At 39.9% G+C, this 23,775-nt stretch overlaps 1 protein-coding gene across 8 annotated transcripts in view; it reads left to right on the top strand.

Moving 5' to 3' along the window:
- Nucleotides 1–23,775, top strand: part of PLCE1 (phospholipase C epsilon 1) — a 341,969-nt gene that overhangs the window by 258,906 nt on the left and 59,288 nt on the right. For 6 of the 8 annotated variants that reach the window (XM_063434572.1, XM_063434567.1, XM_063434568.1 and 3 more), the window contains 5 exons: nt 2,700–2,845; nt 4,019–4,277; nt 10,363–10,571; nt 20,594–20,626; nt 21,544–22,216. In XM_063434572.1, coding sequence (XP_063290642.1) covers nt 2,700–2,845; nt 4,019–4,277; nt 10,363–10,571; nt 20,594–20,626; nt 21,544–22,216 — 1,320 coding nt within the window. The remainder of the gene's footprint in view (nt 1–2,699; nt 2,846–4,018; nt 4,278–10,362; nt 10,572–20,593; nt 20,627–21,543; nt 22,217–23,775) is intronic. The other 2 variants (XM_063434573.1, XM_063434570.1) reach the window with 1 other exon arrangement.

Below are 23,775 nucleotides of genomic sequence, written 5' to 3'. Positions count from 1 at the left end.
CAAACTTCCCTGTAGGAATGCATTGAATCAATGCTTTCCTATAGGGTCTTCCCCGTCACCTGACAGAGTTTTACACTGTCAGTGAAGGGGAAGTGCCTCTAGTGGCTTTCAGCCAAGAGGTTTACTTAACCCTGCAATGTAAGCATTGCAGTTTCTATTTAAAAAAAAAAAATGCAACGTTTTGCATTGCAGGGTTAAAAGAACAGTGTCCCTTTAATTCCGAGTCATGTGGCCTGCTGGACCCAAGTCTAGCAGCTGGCAGCCTGAGTTTTGTTATAAGACAGGGACGTGTTTATGTTATGCTGGTTTATCAGTGTTTGATCAATAAAGTTGTAATTGAATAATACAGCTGTGGCCAAGCTCTACTATATTAGCTTTGCGTCTGTGTACATTGATTCTGGTGGGAGGATTGGTTGTTATGGGTTCTGTTCCTTTAGCCTTTGTGCAGTCGTGAAATATTAGCTTTATTTTTCAAGTACATCTAGGCATTCGTGAATTCCTTTATTGTAATATTGTCTACTACGTCCACTGAACTATACAATGCAAACCTGAGAATGCAATGACTTGCAACCTGGTTGTGCACCCCTCTTCACAATGCTGTTTGCATGTATGTTGAATGATTTATAAAATAGGTTTACAAATTACAGTTTGTCATGAATTCATTGAAATAAGCATTGTCTTCAAGGAATTTTTATCTAAACAGTGAAGAGTTAAAGGACCACTATAGTGCCAGGAAAACATTCTCGTTTTCCTGGCTCTATAGGGTCTCTAGGTTCCCCCCACCCTCAGGGCTCCCCTCCCGTCGGGCTCTAGGTGGTGGAAGGGGTTAAATTTACCTCTTTTTCCAGTGCCGGGCGGGGGACTCTACTCCTCCTTCTCGTCGTCATCGGCTGAATGCGCATGGCATGAAAATCACAGTGAGAAGCGCGGAAGCGCCTCCAGCGGCTGTCAATGAGACCGCCACTAGAGGCTGGATTAACCCATATGTAAACATAGCAGTTTCTCTGAAACTGCTATGTTTATAGAAGAAAGGGTTAATCCTAGCTGGACCTGGCACCCAGACCACTTCATTAAACTGAAGTGGTCTGGGTGCCTATAGTGGTCCTTTAATTTGTAAGAGCATTTGTCCATACTATATTTGGCATTTGATAGAATAAACATATGTACAGTTTGGATATGTATGTATATATAAAAAATATTATTTTGTAATTGTATTTCCTTTTTTTTTTCCTCTGGACATATGTACAGTTACTGCTAAAATGTGGATGGTTGGAAGGTCTGGTTAAAATGGTCGCACAGTACTGCTTTGCTAAATCATACCTGTTGATGTTTGTACTTTAAGCCGTTATTGGGTTTATTGCAAGGTGTATCCTGTCTTGTGCTGTTCTCCCCTCCATGTATGGTAGTATGAGTTTGATACTGTCACGCTGCCCGCCGGCGCTGCTCCTGTCAGAGGGCAACATGAGTCCCGGTGGGCGCGTATCACTACCGCGGTATTCCCACAAACTAAGGGGAATACTGCCAAACACTCACCGGAGGTGACCTCTCCTCTCTCAGCAGCCAAGTATGTATCATTAAAGACGCCATCCGCTGCAGCTGTAAATAATTTAAGGGTTTCCTGTTGAACCCTTAAAGGGCCAGATCAATTAATTTAATATGTGTGTTTTACACACATAAGCTTGATCACATGTTTCCCTACAGCCTATCAGGAAATGCCTTTAGCTATTTAAACCTAGTTTGTCCATTTCTCTGTGCCCTGTCGTGGTTTCCAGTTGGTTATCCGAGAGCGCGTTCTTTGTATTGATTTCTTGTGTATCTGACCTTGGCTTCCCTTATTGACTATCCGATCTCTGTATTCCTTGACTTTTGGCTTGGCTCCTGACTATTCTGATATCTCCATTCCTTGACCTTTGGCTTGTTTATCGTTTGCGTTATACCTTTGTCTTGGCTTTTCCCTATCTTGTGTCTTTTGCCTTTTTCCGTTAAATCCGGCCATTCTAAGGCCCGTTAATACGTCTTAGATATTTACTTTATATCTACTTAAGTTCTGCGTGTTGGGCATCTACAGAAATCCTGACAGATACTTGTTAACGTTTTCAACTCCAACAATTCTGTTGAGGCCTTTTCAATATATGCAACCGCTAGTATTATAGAAAATCTGTTAATGTGCCTTATCTACCTTTGGCCTTAGTGAAACAGGGTGGGAGATTTATCAAAGTGTCACAACACTTCTACAACTATTTTTTAGTGCAATTTGTTAAATATTTTTTTTCCTCCTTAGCCTTTTTTTTTTTGCTCCCTGTCCTTTTTGAAAATACAACTTTTTTTTTTTTTTTTTGTGATGCTACTTATTTATTATTATTTCCATTACTTTAACCAACAGGAATGTTTTCTTCTCTTTTACCACTACTGTTTGACTGTCTTTCCAAATTTAAAACTGGAGGAATGTACAATGAAGAGAAACATCATTTTTAGATCATTTCATTAATCTCCCCAATATTGTAATATGTTCCCTATTTATTATAATCTGTATCAATTGTATGTTTCTAAAATTAAAAAACAAAACAAAAAAAAACAAGATTTCATGATTTATGTCTTTTGTGATCTACCTAATCTTTTTAAACTTCCTAGGAACACAGAATGATTAAAAAATAAATAAAAAAAAGGAAAGTCTGACATTGTTTTGTTTTTCTTTTAAGGTTAGCTCCTGGGTGACCTGGCTGATACTTGCGGCAGGATCTATGGAAGAAAAACGAGAGGTTTTCTCGCACTTGGTTCACATAGCAAAATGCTGTTGGAACATGGGCAATTACAATGCTGTGATGGAATTCCTGGCAGGACTCAGGTACTTCTTAACTAAGGAGAGGTAAAAGCTGCTGTTGTAAACACACAATGGCACCACGTCAGATATGGTTTAAAATAGCCGTACAGTAACAAACCTTTTGTGGATGGTTTTTAGTTGTGTTTAATCTTTTAAAATAGTAAGTGTAGTTAAAGTAAATTGGAATGCTGCTCCTGAGTTGAAAGAGATGGAAAACATCAATGAGGCAATTTAGGAATCACAGCTTTGCCACACAACCAGACAGCTCCTTACTGCCAAAGGCTGATGAAATTATACAGGCTATTTCTTTTTTTTTTTTACATTGTTTGTTTGTTTGTTAATCCTCAGCGCAAATAAAAATAAAGAATGTGGAAAAACTTAAAGGGACACTTCAAGATCTAACACAACTTTAATGCATTTAAAAGACTTAAAGGAGCACTATAGGGTCAGGAACACAAACATGTATTTCTGACCCTATGGGGTGAAAAACACCATCTAGCCCCCCTGGTCCCCTCATGCCTCCCTACAAATAGCAAAATCTTACTTGTATTCAAGTCTGGAGCTGCTAGCTCTGGCTCTGTTTCCTTTAGACCTGTCAATCAGCATCTCCTCATAGAGATGAATTAAATCAATGAATCTCTATGAGGAAAGTTCAGTGTCTGCATGCAGAGGGAGGAGACACTGAATATTTGGATGCACTTTAGGCAGCCATGACCCGGGAAGGATTTCTAACAGCTATCTAAGGAGTGGCCAGTGAAGTTATCACTAGGCTGTAATGGAAACACTGCATTTTCTCTGAACAGACCGTGTTTACAGCAAAAAAGCCTGAAGGTAATGATTCTACACACCAGAACAAATTCAATAAGCTATAGCTCTTTTGGTGACTATAGTGTCCCTTTAAGCCTCCTTGATAGGCTGAGGTTTTCTTTGTTTTATTTTTTGCATGCTCAAATCTTCATAATGTTGCAGCGTTCTGCCAAACATAATTTTTGTGAAAAAATTATTAAGATTTGAACATGCAAAAATATATCATATTAATGAGGCCTAAATCCCTTTAACTGCAAAAATTATGAATTTTAATTGTCCATGTCTCACCTAAAAAATATTTGTAATAACTCTCTCCCATTATAAAATGTGTAAGTAATATGTAGAATTCTCCAATGCCTATGTTTCTTTTCCTTATTTTAATTAAATTAGGTCAAGAAAAGTTTTAAAAATGTGGCAATTCATGGATCAGTCTGATATTGAAACAATGAGAAGTTTAAAAGATGCAATGGCTCAACATGAATCTTCATCAGAGTACAGGAAAGTGGTAAACAGGGCTTTGAATATACCCGGATGTAAAGTGGTCCCCTTTTGTGGAGTATTTTTGAAGGAGCTCTGTGATGTCCTGGATGGAGCAGCAAGTCTCATTAGATTGTGTCCACACTACAATTGTCAAAATGAAACATTGGAGGTATTTGTAATTCCAATACTTTGCTTTTTCATCTTTTTTGCTCTTTTCATTAGTTTCCCCCCCCCCCCCCCATTCTGTCCCTTGACTGTTGTTTTATTTATTTTGTAATTGTTTTAATTTTTCTAATGTAGTTCCAGTAAACCAGACAAAATGAACGTGTTATTACTTTCTATTTGGAAACAGATAATGTAATGTCTGAAAACAAAGTCACATCAGTTGGGGTTTTTTTCTGTCATAAGTATGACTTTACAGATTCACTCTTTTAGAATTGCCCAATATGTTACTGGACACATGAAATTGGGCATGTAAAACACTTTTGACTAATTCAATTAATTTATCTCCTTTATCACCGAAATAAATGGTGATGTATATTAAATTATTTTCCCCAAGTATTATGTAATCAAAAACGGTTCACTGCTGTTCATCTCCCTCTGTCTCCCCCCCATAAAACTTTGACTTTTACAATAAACGTACGATGAGTTGACCATGATTCATTTGTTTCTTAGGCAATGCAAAGTTTGATTTACTGTGTAAATAATATTGTTGTCCATGTTTTCCTGCCAAGAGAATAGTCTACTATTATATTATCATTATTACAATATTGTGTATAGAGGGTATTTTGGGGGTATCTCCACCAGTGTCTTGTTATACGAGATGCAAGTCTGCGTGGAGATACTATAAGTGTAGTGTTGGGTTTCCAAGTTGCAGGAAGAATAAAATGATTGATTTATTTTTATATATCCAAAAACAATTCAACTTAGCTTCATAAATCAAAATCCACGTTTAGCCTTTTGGGCTGTAGTGTATGTAGTTTATATATCCAAAAGCTTCATAAGTCTGTCTTTTTACAAATTGGAAAGATGTTGTGGAATGAGTTACATTGGGGCAATGGTAGACATTTTCTGATCAATGCTATACCTAGTGATATTACAGCATTCACCTTAATGAGAAATGATTAGATAAAAAGCAAGCTTTCCATAAATATTCTAAATTGTTAGAATAAAGCTGACTTTATATACGTACTGCAGATTAAAGCAGTGAACTTTCACGATCCCACCATTGTATGGAATGTAAAGTGCGTTGCCAATATGTAGACTGGCAAACCCTTTGTGTGTGTGTGTGTGTGTGTGTGTGTGTGTGTACATATGTAACAGCCGTCTGCTAGTTAGCTTGGAACGGAATGTATTGCTTTGACTAAGTATAGCTGTGGCTTCTTCAGAATACAACCACCACCTGCCTTTTTATGGGACACGAATTAATATGACTAAGTGTGGCCTCAGCACTTAGAAACCCGCTATGTGTTTTCCACGACAAACATAAAGGCTTATTTCCGTTGAGATATAAAGATAACAGTACGTGACCTAGGATGTTTAAAGGTTCACAGTTTCTGCTTAAGTGAAAAGCTTTTTCAAATAAAGCTCTCTAAACATGTTTTAATAATGATGCCATAAATACATAAATTCTATATGTACCGTAAGTAAGCATTATATTCTAAGAAGAAAGAATGTGCTAAATGTTAAATGATCATAAAGGTCTGCTAAAGAGGCCACTGGAACTATTGCACTATTGGAACTATTGCATACAAGCTCTTAAAGGGACACTCCAGGCACCCAGACTACTTCTGCCCATTGGAGTGGTCTGGGTGCCAACTCCCACTACCCTTAACCCTGCAACTGTAATTATTGCAGTTTTCATAAACAGCCACTAGAGGGACTTCCGTGTTCATAGAACATGTGCCGATTGACGTTGGCTGGGGGGTAGAGTAGGCGGAGCCTGACGCAGTGCCGAGGAACATCGCGCTGGACTCCGGTAAGTCATTGGGTTTTAACCCCTTCAGCAACTTGGGATGGGGGGGGGGGGGCATACCTCCCAAGCGTCATGTACTTGATGGAGATGGTGCTGGAGGGAAACTCATAGGATGCAGCTATAAGAAAACACATAAAAAACACATGCTAATCTCTCTCTAATTTATGCTTTCATCTTTCAAGTAAATCAATAACCCCTAACAGCAGTGTCCAGTGAAGCAGGAAGTCACTGGGCAGGGTAAAAGGGTGGGCCATTGGTGACCAGACCTGCCAAAAGGGGAAAACATGCCCAAGAAGGGGGCATGTCTGTCCAAAGAATTTGAAGGGCAGCCTGGCATGAATGCATGTCAGGCTGCCCGCCAATCGTGCAGGCTGTCCAACTAAGGGCATACTATGCAGGCAGCACCCTGAGCTTGACATAAATGCGTCTAATGATGCACTCACTCCATTCTTTCTAAGGACTGTCCCCTAGCACTCGCTGGTCCACTTGTCTCCTTACCTTCTTACTAGCAGGCAGAAGTTCCTGGTATATATTCTGGGACAGAGAAAAGGTGCATGTAGTAAGTGTAAAAGAAAGAGGACATGCCACAGTGTTAGAGAGACCAACGTCTGCATTACCTAAACTAATTTTATTGTCAGCCTGTCCACACAAGTTTTGTTCCCATACATCCCTCTTAAGCTTCCAAACTTAAAGGGACACTATAGTCACCAGAACAACTACAGCTTATTGTATTTGTTCTGGTAAGTAGAATCATTCCATTCAGCCCTTTTGCAGTAAACACTGTCTTTTCAGAGAAAATAACTCCACTGGCCACTCCTTAGATGGCTGCTAGAGGTGCTTCCTGGGGTAATACTGCCTATTGTGCAGCACTGCCATTCAGTGTCTCCACCCTCTGCATGCAGACACTGAACTTTCCTCATAGAGATGCATTGATTCAATTTATCTTTATGAGGAGATGCTGATTGGCCAGGGCTATGGTGGGCTTGTGCTGGCTCTGCTCCTGATATGCCTAGTTGACAGTCTCAGCCAATCCTATGGGCAAGTATTTGTAATTTGCTCAGACAACCACTTCTGATGATGTCAGCAGACAGTCAGTTCAGAGACAGAGCCAGCAGCTGCAGACTTGAATACAAGTTATATTTTAGGTAGGCAAGAAGGGGCCAGGGTGGTGGTTTTAACCCAACAGGGACAGAAATACATGATTGTGTTCCTGACCCTATAGTGCTCCTTTAAGCAAGAGTATGTGAAGAGTAGTTAGGGTTGCCACCTTTCTTGGGAAAAAATACCAGCCTTAATCATTTGTATAATCACAAGGAGTGACATCAGAGAAAATTCTGTAAAATGACCAGTGTCTCAGTCTCGCAAGTCACCCAGTGTCTCAGTGTCCCTATGTATCATAGTGTCAGTGTCTCCATGTCACCCAGTACCCTAGTCTCCCAGTGTCTCAGTGTCCCCATTTCTCCCAGTGTCACAATGTCTCAGTGTGTCCCCATGTCACTAGGATACTGGGGACACAGTGAGACATGGGGACACAGTGAGACATGGGGACACAGTGAGACATGGGGACACAGTGAGACATGGGGACACTGAGAGACCCGGGGACACACAGACATGGGGACACTGGGAGACAAGGGGACACTGAGACATTTAGGGAAACTGGGAGAAATGGGGACACTGAGACACTAGGGACACAGACACTGGGAGACATGGGGACACTGAAACATTTGGGGACACTAAGACACTAGGGACACAGAAACATGTGAACACAGACACTGGGAGACTAGGGGACACTGGGAGACATGGGGACAGTTGTGGACATAGACATGGGGACACTAGGCACACTGAGACACTAGTAACACAGACACTGGGAGACATGGGGATACTGAAACATTTGGGGACACTAAGACACTAGGGACACAGAGACATGGGAACACAGACACTGGGAGACTAGGGGACACTGGGAGACAGACACTTGGAGACATGGGGACACTGGGACATAAGGGGACACTGGGACACATGGGGACACTAGGCACACTGAGAGACATGGGACACAGACACTGGGAGACTCGGGGACACTGAGACACTAGGGACACTGGCTGGGGGACATGGGGACACTGGGAGAAATGTGGACATAGTGTCTCCGTGTCCCAATTTCTCAGTGTCTCCCAATGTCCCTATGTCTCACAGCGTCCCCATGTGTCTCAGCATCCCCATGTGTCTCAGCATCCCCATGTGTCCCAGTGTCCCCTAGTGTCTCAGTGTCCCCATGTTTTCCAGTGTCCCCAAGTGTCTCAGTTTTCCCAGGTCTCCCAGTGTCTGTGTTCCCATGTGTCCTAGTGTCTCAGTGTCCCCATGTGTCCCTGCTGCCTTTCCCCCCCATCCCTCACTTACCTGAGCTGTAGAGCTGCTGTCTGGACTCTGTGCTGTGTTGCTGTTTCCCACGGATCAGTGAGTAGTAGAGAGAGGCAGGGATATGCTGTAACTTCCTATCCCTGCCTTTCTCCACACACAGTGACCCCTACTGGCTGGTGCTGGTATTGCAGAGTAATCTCCATTTATTCTGAGAAAAATACCTGCATTTGTATTGCCGGTATTACTGCAATACCGGCACAACCAGGCAGCCTCAAATACCGGCTGTGCCAGTAAAATATCAGTCAGGTGGCAAACCTAAGAGTAGTGTGTGTGTAAAAAAAATTAAAAAACATTTTTTTTTTTTTAAATGGGCCTATTCCATGGGCCTGGGCCTGGAGCTGTAGCCCCATCAGCCCCTATGTTAATCCGGCCCTGCAGATAACAAAGGAAACTTCATACACAGATAATCAGCACATTGGCACTATAGCACTTCACAGCAAACACTGCATTTGTATGAGGTGGTAGATAACTATGTAACTTGGCACCAGCTGCCTCCAAAGTACAGTTAAGAGACTGCTACACTAGTATTCTAGACTAATTTGTCTGGAAAAAGTGGATAGTGCAGACCAAACCATGAGAAGAGCCCAGGACAGGCGACTGAGCTAACGAACGATTAATTACATCGGACAATTTTGTTAACGGTAATGCTACCGATGACCGGCTCTGTATGAGACTCACAATATGAGCCGATTCCAAATTAAATACAAATCTCATAGAATGGCATTGACACCTTAATTACCAAGTTACTTCAAGTCCCTGCAATAGGGAATTAAGTCTGCAGCCTGCATACCAAGGATTGTGAAATGTGGCGTGTGTCATTTTGGGGACGTTGCTGTCTACCCATTTGCTAGGTCAGCATTGAAGTGGGATTAAGCAATATTAAGGCATGTGTATCATTTGATCAACACATTAAGTGCTGTTATCACAGGTGCCATCCATATACAAAGTGAACGTTTACAGACCTGTTGGTGACCTAGTCATAATTTTGTGAATTACTGGTCAACTTTAACATTGCAATAACAAGTATCAACAAATAAATAAGAATTATTAAAAAAAAAAAAAAAAATCCCTGAAAGTCAGAAATATTTAAGTGACTGATGAGTTCCTTGTATCAGTATGTGGATGGATTGCAGACGTGATGCTAATCCACACAACCACTTAGCTTTTCTTGTTTTGTAGTCCTTGCGGTAATGGGATTGATTACCCGATTACACCTTGTGGTTTATTGTTCTAATTAGTGCACTCCTCTCTATTCAACTTTTTTTTGCCCCAGTATTCTAACAAGACAGCCAATCATAAACTGTAGTGATAAACAGCATGGTGTTAAGATTCTGGTTCTTCCTAGTAAGGCATAATGTAAAGCACTGCGTTACCATTACTTTTGGTAGATCCATTTAAATTCTCGTTTTTAGGGACCAAAATGAAATGAAAATATCAGTGTAGCCTATTTGCAAACCTGTGAAACCGCTCAGAAGTTACAATGAATGAAAACTTAGTATTTGATTCTTGGCAAGGTCAAGTCAGCCTCTCAGGTTTATAAGATCTATAAAATGAGCTCCAATACGTTCGGTAATAATAATATTGAAATATGAGCTGAAAAATGATCAGTCACCATGGAAACCAGTGGAATCTAAGGCTCATTCCATTGATGGTTTCACCCCTTTTCTGTGTGTGCACCACTTTCCTGAACATATATTTTTATACATAGCCCCCCCCCCAATGTGTTTACATTATATAATAGTAATATTTTTTTTTTAAAGTTTCAGAATGAATCCATATAGTTCTCCACCTGACCTTCAATTTTAGCTTTGCTGCTTTTTTTTTCCTTCATCTGTGTTTATAATCAATATATGTTTTTTTTTTATAGTTTGTTTCAGATTACAACGGACAGGACAACTTTTTGCAACGAATAGGTAAAGATGGAATAAACAACACAGAAAAAGAATCAACTGTGAATAATATCATGCAGACTATTCGTAGCTGCAATCGAAGTCTAGAGTCCGAGGAGGGAGAGGAAAGTCTGAGCGAAAGCAATATATCTAGAAAAAACTCTGTTATCGATAGGAACAGATTCCAGTAAGTCCTTTTTACTTTTTTTTTAACTTTTATTTTTTGGATCATTGTTTTCTAAATATTATCTTTTAAGCTGCGTTTTCACTTTCAACCATTTGCAGTGCTCCTTCTTGAGATTTCCAAATTGGCAACAAACAGACCAAATCTAAGAATCTCACTAATGCAGCCTGTTCCAGGGCCAGTTATTTTCCGCATTAGGCTTACATTGTTCTTTGTCTCGCTGATATTTGGATCCTTCCTCGACGTTTATCTTCTCATAAATAACCAATAAACCTCTATCGTTTCATAGAAGAAGCTGAAAAATGCTTCTATCTCTGTTGGCATTCCCAAAGCTCTGAACAATGTAAGAAATGGTTTATTTAATTTATTGTGTATGGCTTTTGATATGCAAGAAACATTAGTGGTCACTGTTACATACTTAATCATTTTCGTTGCCACAATGTTAGTGCTGAACCTTTTTGCAGCATTTTCATGTCCAAGACACCATTTGCTCGAAACTATCCAAGCGCTATATTATATACTGTGTATAGTTCTATATCTGTGTATAGATTCTGATTTTGTCCCATTTTACTACCACTCAAAGATGCAGGATTTTCAGACTAATTATGCTTTGAGTACTTGATCACATAGATTTAAAGGATTAGTTCAAGCAACATGAAGTGGTCATGGTACCTGGAGTCAGTATGTGCAGCGTTACGCTATGGAATGCTGTACAGATTTTCAAATCTGTGCTGGCAGAGGTGTAACTCCTTCTTTGGCATCAGGACTAGCACATCATTAGCAAGCCCGTAACAAGAGTCCCAAACTAATATTAGTTTTGTACATATTGGATGTCTATCATCAGCACGCACAGCATTCTTGCGACAGGCGTCCAGCAGTAGCACAACCCTCCCCTTCATACTAACCAAGTTTTTCCCTCAACCTGTCCTCGACATTCCTACCCCTTTAGCGAGGTGGAGTGATGTCACTCTGGTCGGATCGGTCTGCTGGGAGAAGTTGACCTCTGTGCTGGAACAGAGGTAAAAATTAGATATTTTACTTTTTGTTTTTTTCGGATGGACCTGTACTGTAAGGTTATTCTGACCAAAAACAGTGTTTTTTTTTCCTGAAAACACTCCTTTTTTCTTTGGTTGAAATAACCCTTTAACAACATGTCATTGGTGAAAACTATAATGAAATACTGTGAAAATAAATTGTTCTTGGCCATGTGTTCAGACCAGAAAACATTATACTTACCCTTATGTATTGAGGGACTAACAGAATTTATGCAATGCCGCTCTCTGACTATTTGATTTTTGGAGTGTCTGCATCATAATACTGTCGTAATCTTTGATTAGATTCCATATTAATGTTGTGCGTATGTATGTATAGAATAGATACTATTTCTGTTACCACTGCATTCTGTGGTTTATACGAACTGTGCCATTTTAAGGAACCTCTGGTAGAGAGAAAATGAGGTCATTTATTTTGTCTATGAAGTAAACTAGCAGTTTCCTGCAGAGTGCAGACTGCTTATTTCATTTACCTGCAGTTTGAAATCTCATTGTAGTGATTTAATATGGCTTTACAAAATCATTTTTTCTAATATTATTAAAAGCATCTGGTATAAGATTTGGTTGAAGCATCTGATGCCAACAATGATTTTACATTTCCATCAAGGTTTATGATGTTTGAATAATTTGACAAATATATATTACTTAGGACGGTTTCTTTAAAATATCAACTTTTATAATATAAACATTGTGCATGGTGGCCACCCAAGTTATTCAGTAAAATGTAACAAAGCTTTTTAAGCATCACTTACGTAGAGTGTGCATTGTCCATTAGCTCTATATGACCTCCTATTGATCAGTTGTGAACCACTGAGGTATAATCTCATGTTATTGATATCAGAGATTGGCTGCTGTTGCCATGGATATTCCACCGAGAAAGTTTGTTTTTATTAGTGCTAAATCTACTTACCACTTACCAATTATTTTTAAGACAAATTATTGAGCTACCTCGTATAACCCTTTTGTTACCAAGCACTTTATGTGCGAAAAAATATTAGCATAACATTAATTTGAAACATTGGCTGTATAGCTGGCACATTAACGCCTGTTTAAAAACAAAACAAAAAAATAAACAGTACAGTTTTGTGTACATAGATTGCTTTTCATACAAACATATACATAAAAATTATGCTAATCTCCACAATTTTAAAGGGACACTGTAGTCACCAGAACAACTACAGCTTATTGTATTCGTTCTGGTCAGTATAATTCTCTTACAGACTTTTTGCACAAAATACTGTCTTTTCAGAGAAAATGCAGTGTTTACAGCCTATTGATCACTTCAGTGGCCACTCCTCAGATGGCTACTAGAAGTTTTTCCTGGGCTGCAGCACTGACATTCAGTTCCTTCACCCTCTGCATGGAGACACAGAACTTTCCTCATAGATATGCATTGATTCAATGCACCTCTATAAGGAGATGCTGATTGGCCAGGGCTGTGTTTGACTTGTGCTGACTCTGCCCCTGATCTGCCTCCTTGACAGTCTCAGCCAATCCAATGCTTTCCTATGGGAAAGCATTGTAATTGGCTTTTGATCATCACTTCTGATGATGACAGCCAAGCAGGCAGATCAGAGGCAGAGCCAGCAGCAGCAGACTGGAATTTTACTATATTTAGGGAGACAGGGGGGAGACAACGACTGCTGAATGCATGCACACAGACTGCTGAATGCACACACACACACACTGCTTATGCACACAGTCAGATTGCTGGATCCACAGACAGACTGCTGAGTTCACACCCAGACAGACTGCTGAGTACACACAGAGAGTGCTGAATACATACACACAGACTGCTGAATACAAACACATACTCACACTGTTGAATACATACTGTTTGATTACCGTGGGTTGTTTACTTTTACAAATGGTATGCCATGATGGGATTAATTTTCATTCCTGGGCTGCCATACGGTCTCAAAGGCAACATGGGCCCAGCAAACCAATATGGCAAATTTCAATGGGCAAACATGGAAAAGGGGAAAGCCCTACATTTGACCCCTGTAAGATTGCAAAAACCCATAAAACCTGTACATTGGAGATGTTGCTGAACACATATTGGGGTGTTCTTTGTCAGTAACACATAACAGGAACTGAGAATCCATGCCTAAAGTACAATGTGAGAGAAAAATAAAACAAATAGTGACTACCCGAAAGTGGTAGAATTAGTGCATGGAAAGTGTTAAAATACCACCATTTGAAATACCCTAGGGTGTCTACTTTTCAAAAATATATGGTTTGATGGGGGTAAATTACTTTGGAGGGCTTTAAAAATGTCCAAAATAGGACATGGGTGCATGATGACCAGCTGTGAAAATTCCAAGTTGGAAAATTTGAATGTGCGCCCTCCAAATAAGGTCCTTTGGCTGCCAGAGAACCCGACACACCTATACATGGGTGGTATCACTGTACTCAGGAGATGTTGCTGAACACATATTGGGGTGTTCTTTGGCAGTAACCCTTAAAGTTCTCAGTACATGTATTCTTAAATTGCTATGTGTGTACATTTTTTTTTTTTACATTTCGCACAGATTAGTCGCAGGGCCGTCTTTAATATTGATTGGGCCCTGGGAAAGCATTGGATTGCCCTCCCTGGACTCTGACCCCCAGTTCCACTCCCTGACATGCAATCACGTCCTCCACTCCCCAACGCAGGAGCAGAACTAAAGTAGAGAGGGCACAGGTGCAATAGTTTTTTGGACCTCGCAAGGGTGACCAAACAATAGATCCCCATCTGTCTTGCAACTCCAACAATGCTTTGACAGCTGGTGCTCTGCCATTTTCCCATGCTTGCAGGGTTGTATTTAGTACTAAGCAGTGTTTGTGTGTTTGAATGTAAGCATGTTTTTGTATGGAGTATGTTTGTGTAAATGTAGTGGTGTGTTTGTATGTGGTGTTAGCGTTTGAATGCAAGCATGCATTTTTGTGTAGTGTTTGTTTTTGAATGCAGGGGTGTGTTTATATATATTTTTGGTGTTTAACACAAAGGTGTGTTTGTATGTAGTATTGACCTTTTAATGCATGACTGTGTTTGCATGTAGTGTTGATGTTTGAATGCAGGACTGTACTTGTGTGTAGTGTTGGCGTTTTGAATGCTGAGATGTAATCACATGTACACATACACTGACACACACACAGACTGTAATACACATACACACACAGATACACACACACTTTGAAACACATGCAGACACACAGATATAAACACTGACACTCATGCTGACACAGATACACACACAGATACACAACCTGACACACATGCAGACACAAAAATGCAATCATTGACACATGTGGATACTCAGACACACTGACACACATGCAGATACACAGATAAACACGCTGACTCTATACAGATACACAGACAGATATACACACAGGTACACACACTGACAACATAGATACGCAAATACATACAATAACATACAGATACACACTGACACACATACAGACACGCAGATACACAGCCTGGCACACATGCAGATACACATACACACAGATACAAACTCTGCCACACATGCAAATACACATACACACAGTTACACTAACACATGAACATACACACAATGACACGCATGCAGCTACAGATACACACAGACTACACATAGAAACATAGATATAATAGATATACTGACTAAATACAGATACACAGATATACACACTGACACACATACTGACAACATAGAGATACACGCTGACAGACATATTGAGACACACCCACTGACATAGTGACTGACAGACCTATGAACACACACAGACAAACTGACACACAGACATACTGGCAAACGCTGACACAGACAGATATACTGACACACAGACACATACTGACACACAGACACATACTGACACAAACACATGCACAGACAGACATACTGACACAAACACACGTACACACAGACATACTGACACAAACACACGCACACACAGACATACTGACACACACTTACTGACACACACACAGATATACTGACACAGACAGTTTCCTACCTTATTCAGGAGGGTGGCTCCCTGGGGTCCAGTGGCAAGCTGAAGTAGTTGGAAGTGAGAGGCTCAGCCCCCTACTTATGACCTTCTCCTCCCTCCCACATGGCTTAACTCTATCTGGGAGGAAGCAACTCATGGCAGTCATGTCCTCCCAGCCTGCTGCCGTAAAGCAACGGTCCCCTTAGTGTGTGTGCCCCCGGTGCAGCCACAACACCGGTGGGCCCATGGGACAGATAAAAACAATTTTTGCGGACATCGGGGCTTACAGGGCAGCTGCCTTGGGCCCCCCAGAAGTAACTGGGCCCGGGGCAGCTGTCCCGTTTGCCCCACTTTAAAGACTACCCTGATTGGTGGTAAAATGGTTGCATGAAAAGAGTCAAAATACCCCAATTTAATACCTTAGGTAGTCTTATTTTAAAAAATATATACATGTGAAGGGTTATTCAGGGATTCCTGACAGATGTCAGTGTTACAATGTTACTTTAGTTCATTTTGAATAAAATGGTTTGGATATAGCAAAGTGCTTCTTGTACTTATTGCCCTATAACTTGCACACAAAACAAAGCTAAGAACATGTTACCATTGGGTATTTCTAAACTCAGGACAAAATTTTGAACCTATTTAGCAAAGGTGTTTTTTTGGCGGTTGTAGATGCTTAACAGATTTTTAAAAATATTTTTTATCATATTTTAAATTTTTTGTTATAGTAAATTATATGATATGATGTAAATAATAGAGCCAAAAAGCTAATAAATTGGTAATAAATGCTTTGTTCAGTGATACGTTCCTATAGTCCAACTTACAGCCCCAACTTTTAAAAAGACAGTGTCTCTCAATGGCACTATGTTGAATAGAATGTTCATTATGAAAATGTGATGGTAAAAAAAAAAAAATGTTTTATAGTGTAGTTGACACCATATTAGGTTTCTGTAAGCTGCAGGTTTTCATTAAGGGGTCTGTGGGATCTGCTAAAACTTTGAAGTGTTTTTGTTGTTTTTATTTATTTATTGTATTATTATTTTTATTTCTTAAGTATTTTGTGCCTAAATAAATGAACTGGCTGTAGAAGATGATGTGAAATTCCATGTAAGATGGGTGTGCACATTTTATAAACATAGCACAGCAGTGTGATTTTATTTATTTATTTACGTTCGTGACATAGTCTTTATGAAATAATTGCATCATTCACATCTTATCTGTAAAGTAAATTCTACTTTGTTTGTCTTTTGCCAGCAGGTAGAGAGGTTTGTGTGTGTTTTTTTGTTTTGTTTTTTGAAGCGATACTGTCTCTTTCCAGACATGCACTTGTCGTTTATATTTAGCAAATATGTATGTGAGGTAGGCATGTGCATGGGAAAACATTTCAGTTTGATTCGGCATTCCGAAATTCGGGATTTTCGCAATTCGGGACTTTGGCAATTCGGCACTTCAAGACTTCGGAACTTCGGCAACTTCGGAACTTCGGCAACTTCGGAACTTCGGCACTTGAGCACTTCGGCACTTCGGCACTTCAGAAATTCGGCACTTCGGAATTTCGGGACTTCGGCACCTCGGGACTTCTCTTGCAGCCGCTTGGTAGATAACTCCCTAATTCTCACGGTATCAGGGAGTTATCTACCAAAAGGCTGAAAGACCTAAATTGGTCTTTCAGCCAAATGTACTAATACTAAGTAAAAATTACTTAGCATTAGTAAATTTTGCCCCTACTCGCTATACCACGAGTAGGGGCATGTCTAGTAAACAGTGAGCAGCCTGCTCACTGTTTAAAAAAATAATAATTGCGTCGGTTATTATGGTTTTTGATTTGGCCTTTTTTGGGGCTGAAAAAATAAGATTTTAGAAGAAAGAAAACATCGAATGGTAAGTTTTTTCTTTTTGTTTTTTTTTACAGGTACTTAGTTAAAGGTCCCCCCCTCATTAGTTTTTAGGGTGAGGGGGGTAGGTAGGGGGATAAGTTGTATTGGGGGACTAGGGGTTTGGGGAGCCCTAGTCACCTGGGGGGGACATTTTCTTAGGGTCCCCACCGGCCGCTCAAGGGTGGGGGCCAGGGGGGAGGACCTTAGGTCCCCCCTATTAGTATTTAGGACCCCCACCCGCCGCTGAGGGGTGGGGGTCAGGGGGGAGGACACTAGGCCCCCCTTATTCCAATTTAGGGCCCCCACCCGCCGCTTAGGTGTGGGGGCCAGGGGGGAGAACATTAGGTCCCCCCCTTTAATCCAATTTAGGGCCCCCACCCACCACTCAGGGGTGGGGGCCAGGGGGGAGGACATTAGGTCCTCCCCTTATTCTGATTTAGGGCCCCCACCCGCCGCTCAGGGGTGGGGGCCCGGGGGGAGGAAAATATATATATTTTTTTACAGTGAGCAGCCACAGGCTGCTCACTGTTTAATGGACATGCCCCTACTCGCGGTATAGCGAGTAGGGGCATAATTTACTAATACTAAGTAATCTTTACTTAGTATTAGTAAATGTGACTGAAAGACCAATTTAGGTCTTTCAGCCTTTTAGTAGATAGCTCCCTAATACCATGGGAATTAGGGAGTTATCTACTTATTTATTCCTGTCATTACACTGACTGGCCAAGTAACTTACATTTTATATGAATGTATGTTACTTGATTGTTGTAAGTGTTGCAAATGCTTACAGCTGAATCCTGGCTATGTTTGTATACTTTTTATTTAAAATTGTATACAATGTAACATTCTTCTTCTTTCACTGGGTTAGGCAATACTGTGCTTCGGAACTTCGGCACTTTGACACTTCGGAACTTCGGCCACTTAGGAACTTCAGCACTTCGACACTTTGGAAATTCGGTAATTTCGGAACTTCAGGACCTCGGCAATTTGGCACTTCGGCAATTCGGACATTCCGAAGTACCCGAATGTCCGAAATGTCCGAAATTCGTCCGAATTCCTATTCGGACCGAAACGAATTGCACATGTCTAATGTGAGGTCTGAAATTGTAATATAGATAAATGGAGAAATGCACACAACTGTATTTACCTCTGTAATGGAATGTAGGCTCATCTTCCTGTCCGCCCGCATCTCCCACACCTCACCCTTCTGTCAGTCCCTACATTGGCTTCCTGTAAGATATAGGGCTCAATTTAAAATTCTGATTCTTGCTTTCAAATGTCTACATAATTCTGCTCCCACCTATCTATACTCCCTAATACACAAGTATGTCCCGTCTAGGCCCATACGCTCTGCTGAAGACTTACGTATATCTTCTGTCCGTACTCCCACCTCTGATGCTCGCCTTCAAGACTTCTCGAGGGCTGCACCGTTCCTGTGGAACTCACTTCCCTCCGCCGTTAGATGCTCACCCAGTCTCCACTCCTTCAAAAAATCATTAAAAAACCACTTCTTCATAAAAGCGTATCAATTAAACTGTTAATAGCTCCCGACTGATTCCTCTCTTGCAACTGTCATTAGTCTAATACTATCCTTACCGTTTGTGTCACTTTATCCCACTCCCTCTATCATGCAAGCTCAACCCATCTGTTCCTGTGTGTCCAACTTGTCTGGTTACAACGACATGTTTGTTCGTCCACCGACTGTAAAGCACTATGGAATTTGTTGGCGCTATATAAATAATAAAATATTAATATTAATAATAGTGCCTCCATCTTGGCTCCCAGACAGTCATATACCTCATCAGTCTGCATAGGGACCTCGCCTCAATTTACATCAAATATTTTAATGGTGGTGAAACTAATAGATAACTGGGAGCAACATAGAAATCAGAGGAGGAAAAATGTGAGAGGTTTAAGAAAGTGTTGCTAGATAACATGTGCCTTTTTGTGAAGTTTTCCTACTTTGAATTATCAGTTAACAGTCTTTATGTCTATTAATACTTTTGTGAGGGTTTACATTTTTCATGCACATTGGCTGTGCCAAGATACATTTAATAGAAAGAGTTGTCTGCAACCTTTGCAAGCCATCCTCTTCTAACCCCACCCAGACTTTCTGTGGCTGTCCAATCACAGACTTCCCAATGCAGCTCAGTTAGAAGTCTTTACAAGTCAGGTGCCCGTCTTTCAAAGGAGCTAAACAACGAGAAAGTAACAGGGCTGATTTACAGCCTGTAACAAGATTAATTTATAAAAGTGCCAACATCTAAACTAGCTAAATTGCTTTAGGGGACTGGCGTGTCCCTTTAAGGAATATTTAGTAAAATGTGTTTTAATTAACATTTCACTTTAAGGCTCACAGTGCTTTTGGTTATTCTTTGAATAGGGAAATAAAATCAGATATTATATCTAGAGAATTCTCACAGAGCAGTTTCTAATTTATGGACCTCTTGATGACAGCCAGGGCTCTCTGCTCAGTAATGTGTCCACATTGTGACATACCCAGCTTAGAGAATCAAATATGTGAGCCAATTTTTTTGTATTTTTTTTTTACAGGTTTCTAAACAACACATAAACCATTATAAAACATTGAGGAACTCGTTTAGAAACAAAAGGGAAAAGGGTAGGCAAGTGTTTCATTTCAAACAACCTAATCTCTAGACAGAAAATTTTAGTTATTGACGACAAAGATAAATCCTAAAAATGTTTTCCGTGAGAACCAAATCAAATTAAAACTTGTATGTATTCCATTGCATAAAAAAACAGAACCTGTCTTAAAGAATTGTATCCCATATATAGTGGGATTACTAAATCATACTGCCCTGTGTTTAATTGGTTCCACGCCATGCAATGAGTGACCAGAGGTTATGGGCATAAGGTGGACTATCTATGCTGTTCCAGCTCGTATCATTAATGACATACAAAATTAGGGAGAACAGAGAAGAAGCAGAAGAAAAAAAAATTATAGCAGAAGAAATTTTAGGAAGGCACTTCAAATAGCAGATTCCTATGTTCCTGGGCATACTTTTTCACTTTGGTTTAACCTAATTGTAAAACTTTGATCAAACACATCCTCTTCTATACATGTGGTCGTTTTTATTTATTTTAAATTTTTTTTCCCCCAATACTTTTTGTGCAGTTCAAAGAGAGCTTATGAGTCAAACCGGGTTCTGTAAGTTAACATTGTTGCATTTTGTTTAATCTTGTGATGATTTGCAAACGTATTCACAAAAGCATATGAAATGTGTTTGTGTGCACGGGTAATGCATGATGGCCATACGTATCTTGGCAGAATTTTGGAAGAGTTGACATGAGCCAGTTAGAAAAGTGTTTAACCTGTTAATTACATGTTTTCCCATTCTTGAGCTTAGTGTAAAATGATGAAATAATTGTGAGCAGTATTTTAAACAAATCTACTGCTAGAATTATCTAGTCATGCTTTTATTTGTTAGACTGTACTGGTGAAAAATGCTTAGAATTCAATGAATCACAAGCTGCATACCTAGAGTGTAACAATGAAAAGCCTCTTTTCTACAATGTAATCATTTAAAAATTTTAATATTTGTGCTGTGAATGAACTCAGAGAGTGAGTTGTTTGTAATACTGGCTTGCGCATGACGTGATGCTTTTATTCATGTAATGACAGTGTTTAAATGGAAAACACCATCCGTGACTGTAATTCAATGATCACTGACTCACCATTCTTCTCAATGGAAAAACACTGTGAAGGATGCTTTGACCACACAAATAAAAGAAAGGAAATTGTTGCAATTAACGTATATAATTGCAGCACCGGTGGTATTTTCCTTGAGGTCTGTGTTTATACACCTGTCGTATGTTTTTTTTTTTTTTCTTCCATCTTCCATGATGGGTTGAAAAATGCATCATCTGGAAATTACTGTTATTCACTTTTTCATTTTTCATACTTTTCTACTTTTATTTTGTCTCTGTTATTGTCTTTTCAAACATTAATGCCTGTGTGTGTGTACATGCGTTTGTGATTGTGTCTATATAAAAAATGGAAATACATTAATTTAATTATTTGTTTATTTATTCATTAATGTCCTTTTACAACCGTTTCCGTTTTAGGTTTCTTATGGGTGACCTCTCTGACTCTGAAAGTGACATTTTTGAGCAGTCTAAAGACTGGGATTTGCATGGGTCCGAAGAACAGCAGAAGGAATTTAGTCATGGCACAGAACTTATTCCCTGGTATGTGCTGTCAATCAAAGCTGATGTCTACCAATTCCTTCAGCAAGGAGTGACGGTCATTCGATATGACCAGGAAACGCACCTCTCGGTTCGTTGCTTTCTCCAGCTTCAACCTGACAACAGCACATTGACTTGGACAAAGCCCTCCACAACTTGCCTTACACATACTAAATCTAAACTGGGTGTCCTGGGGAGCGGAGCAGAGATCAAGTTTCAGTTCCTTGCCAATGCTGGAATGAGTGGACTATCCGAGGGATTCTTGGACTTATTTTCGGTTAAGGCTGTTTACATGGGACATCCAGGCATCGATATGCACACTGTGTGTGTTCAAAACAAACTGTGTAACATGAACCTGGAAGAAAATGGTGTCACACTGCTTTTTGGACTCCATACTACTGACAACAAGTTGTTGCACTTTGTAGCTCCAAAGTATACAGCTAAAACCATATATGAAGGATTGCTGGAACTAACGAAAGCAGTGCGGAAGATAAAACACTTCCCTGATCAGAGACTGCAGTGGTTAAGGAGACAGTATGTTAGTCTTTATCAGGTAAGTGTATAATGCAGAAGACTCCAAGTCAGTGTGTCTACTTATTAATAATTGGTGGTAATTTATATTTAGTCCTACCACAATATTTGAATTCACAATTCAATCATTGTGGAATAGCATTTTGGTAGAATTATTTTTTTTTTTATTATTATTATTGCCATTTATATGCCAACTTATTCCACAGTGCTTTACAATATTAAGAGGAAAATTTAGCAATAAATGAGACAATTACAAAATGTTACAGGAATAATAGGTTGATGAGGACCCTGCTCAAACAAGCTTAGTCAGTCATGAATAAGGTAATGTAAAATTGGGATAGTTAAAGTTACACACATAACATTCATCTTTGTTTTTACATTGTCTCATTAGTCTGGTGGATTTGCCCATTTTGAAACTTAAGAAGGAAGATGATTTTGTGGTTAGTCCGAATTTATTAATTTTCAACATTTTCTATATGAAATCTTCTGCCCCACATCTACTTCAATTCTGACCCCATGAATTCAAATAGATTCCTGTAGATAAAAGTTGGAAGATGATAAATAACTTTGTAGCAATTGTCTTTTAGTAGGGTGCAGTATATAAGTTCCACCTATAAAGCACTGACCAATTCTAGCCCCTCCTATATCTCTTCATTTTAGGTATGCCCCTTCTCGGTCTCTCTGCTCTGCCCATGACCTTTTCCTTTCTGCTGCTCGTACCTGTATGGCCAACTGATGCTTGCAGGACTTCTCGAGGGTGGCTTATTTCCTTTAAAATAGCCTGCCTACCGCCATCAGACTCTCCCCTAGTCTTCAATCATTTAAGAAGTGCTTTAAAACCCATGTCTTCAGGAAAGCTTACGGCCTCCCAGAGTAACCTTTACCTCACATACCTGTCTCTTGCTCTCTCCTAAAGGGCAGCACTCTACTCTCTCTGCAGCTCTGCTTCACTCCCACCTTGTTTGATTGCAATCTACTGTTCTATTGTGTTTTATACCCCACCTTCTCTAGCTCATTTGACCAGGGTCCTCTTCAACCTATCGTTCCTGTAAGTTTTTGTAATTGTCTCATTTATTGTTAAATTTCCCCCTCTGATGATGATGTAAATTGCTTCAGAATCTGATAGCACTATATAAATGGCAATAATAATAATACGATTCCTAATCTAATCCTCATCTAAGGTGTATGAGCTACGCATCACATGTATGTGTATATATAAAAGCCAAGATGTATTTGCAGTCATTTCTTTCAAGTGACCAAATGATTGGCATGTTTTGTGTCTATCATGCGTCAATCTAATGGCATTTGGTAAGTGTAAAGTGTTGACTTGCCCCACTATCATGTGGACCACAATACTTTTTACATCCATGCCCAGGAAAGAAGCATGTAAATACTTGAACTGACTACATCTGCAGGAGTAAATGTTATAGGGTGGTAGAAATGAAAATGGACTACAATAGGTTTCCATCTCGTGAATCGGGGTTCGAGGGGAGAATTTCAGAGGCAATCATTGTTGACTAATCTTGACATCACAGATATTTGCATATTATGTTCCCTATAATTTTCACCCAGTTCAAAAAT

This window comes from Pelobates fuscus, chromosome 10 (genome assembly GCF_036172605.1).
Source record: "Pelobates fuscus isolate aPelFus1 chromosome 10, aPelFus1.pri, whole genome shotgun sequence".
Lineage (NCBI taxonomy): Eukaryota > Metazoa > Chordata > Amphibia > Anura > Pelobatidae > Pelobates > Pelobates fuscus.
Note: the sequence above shows the minus strand (reverse complement) of the source record. Positions and strands in the feature narration are given on the sequence as shown.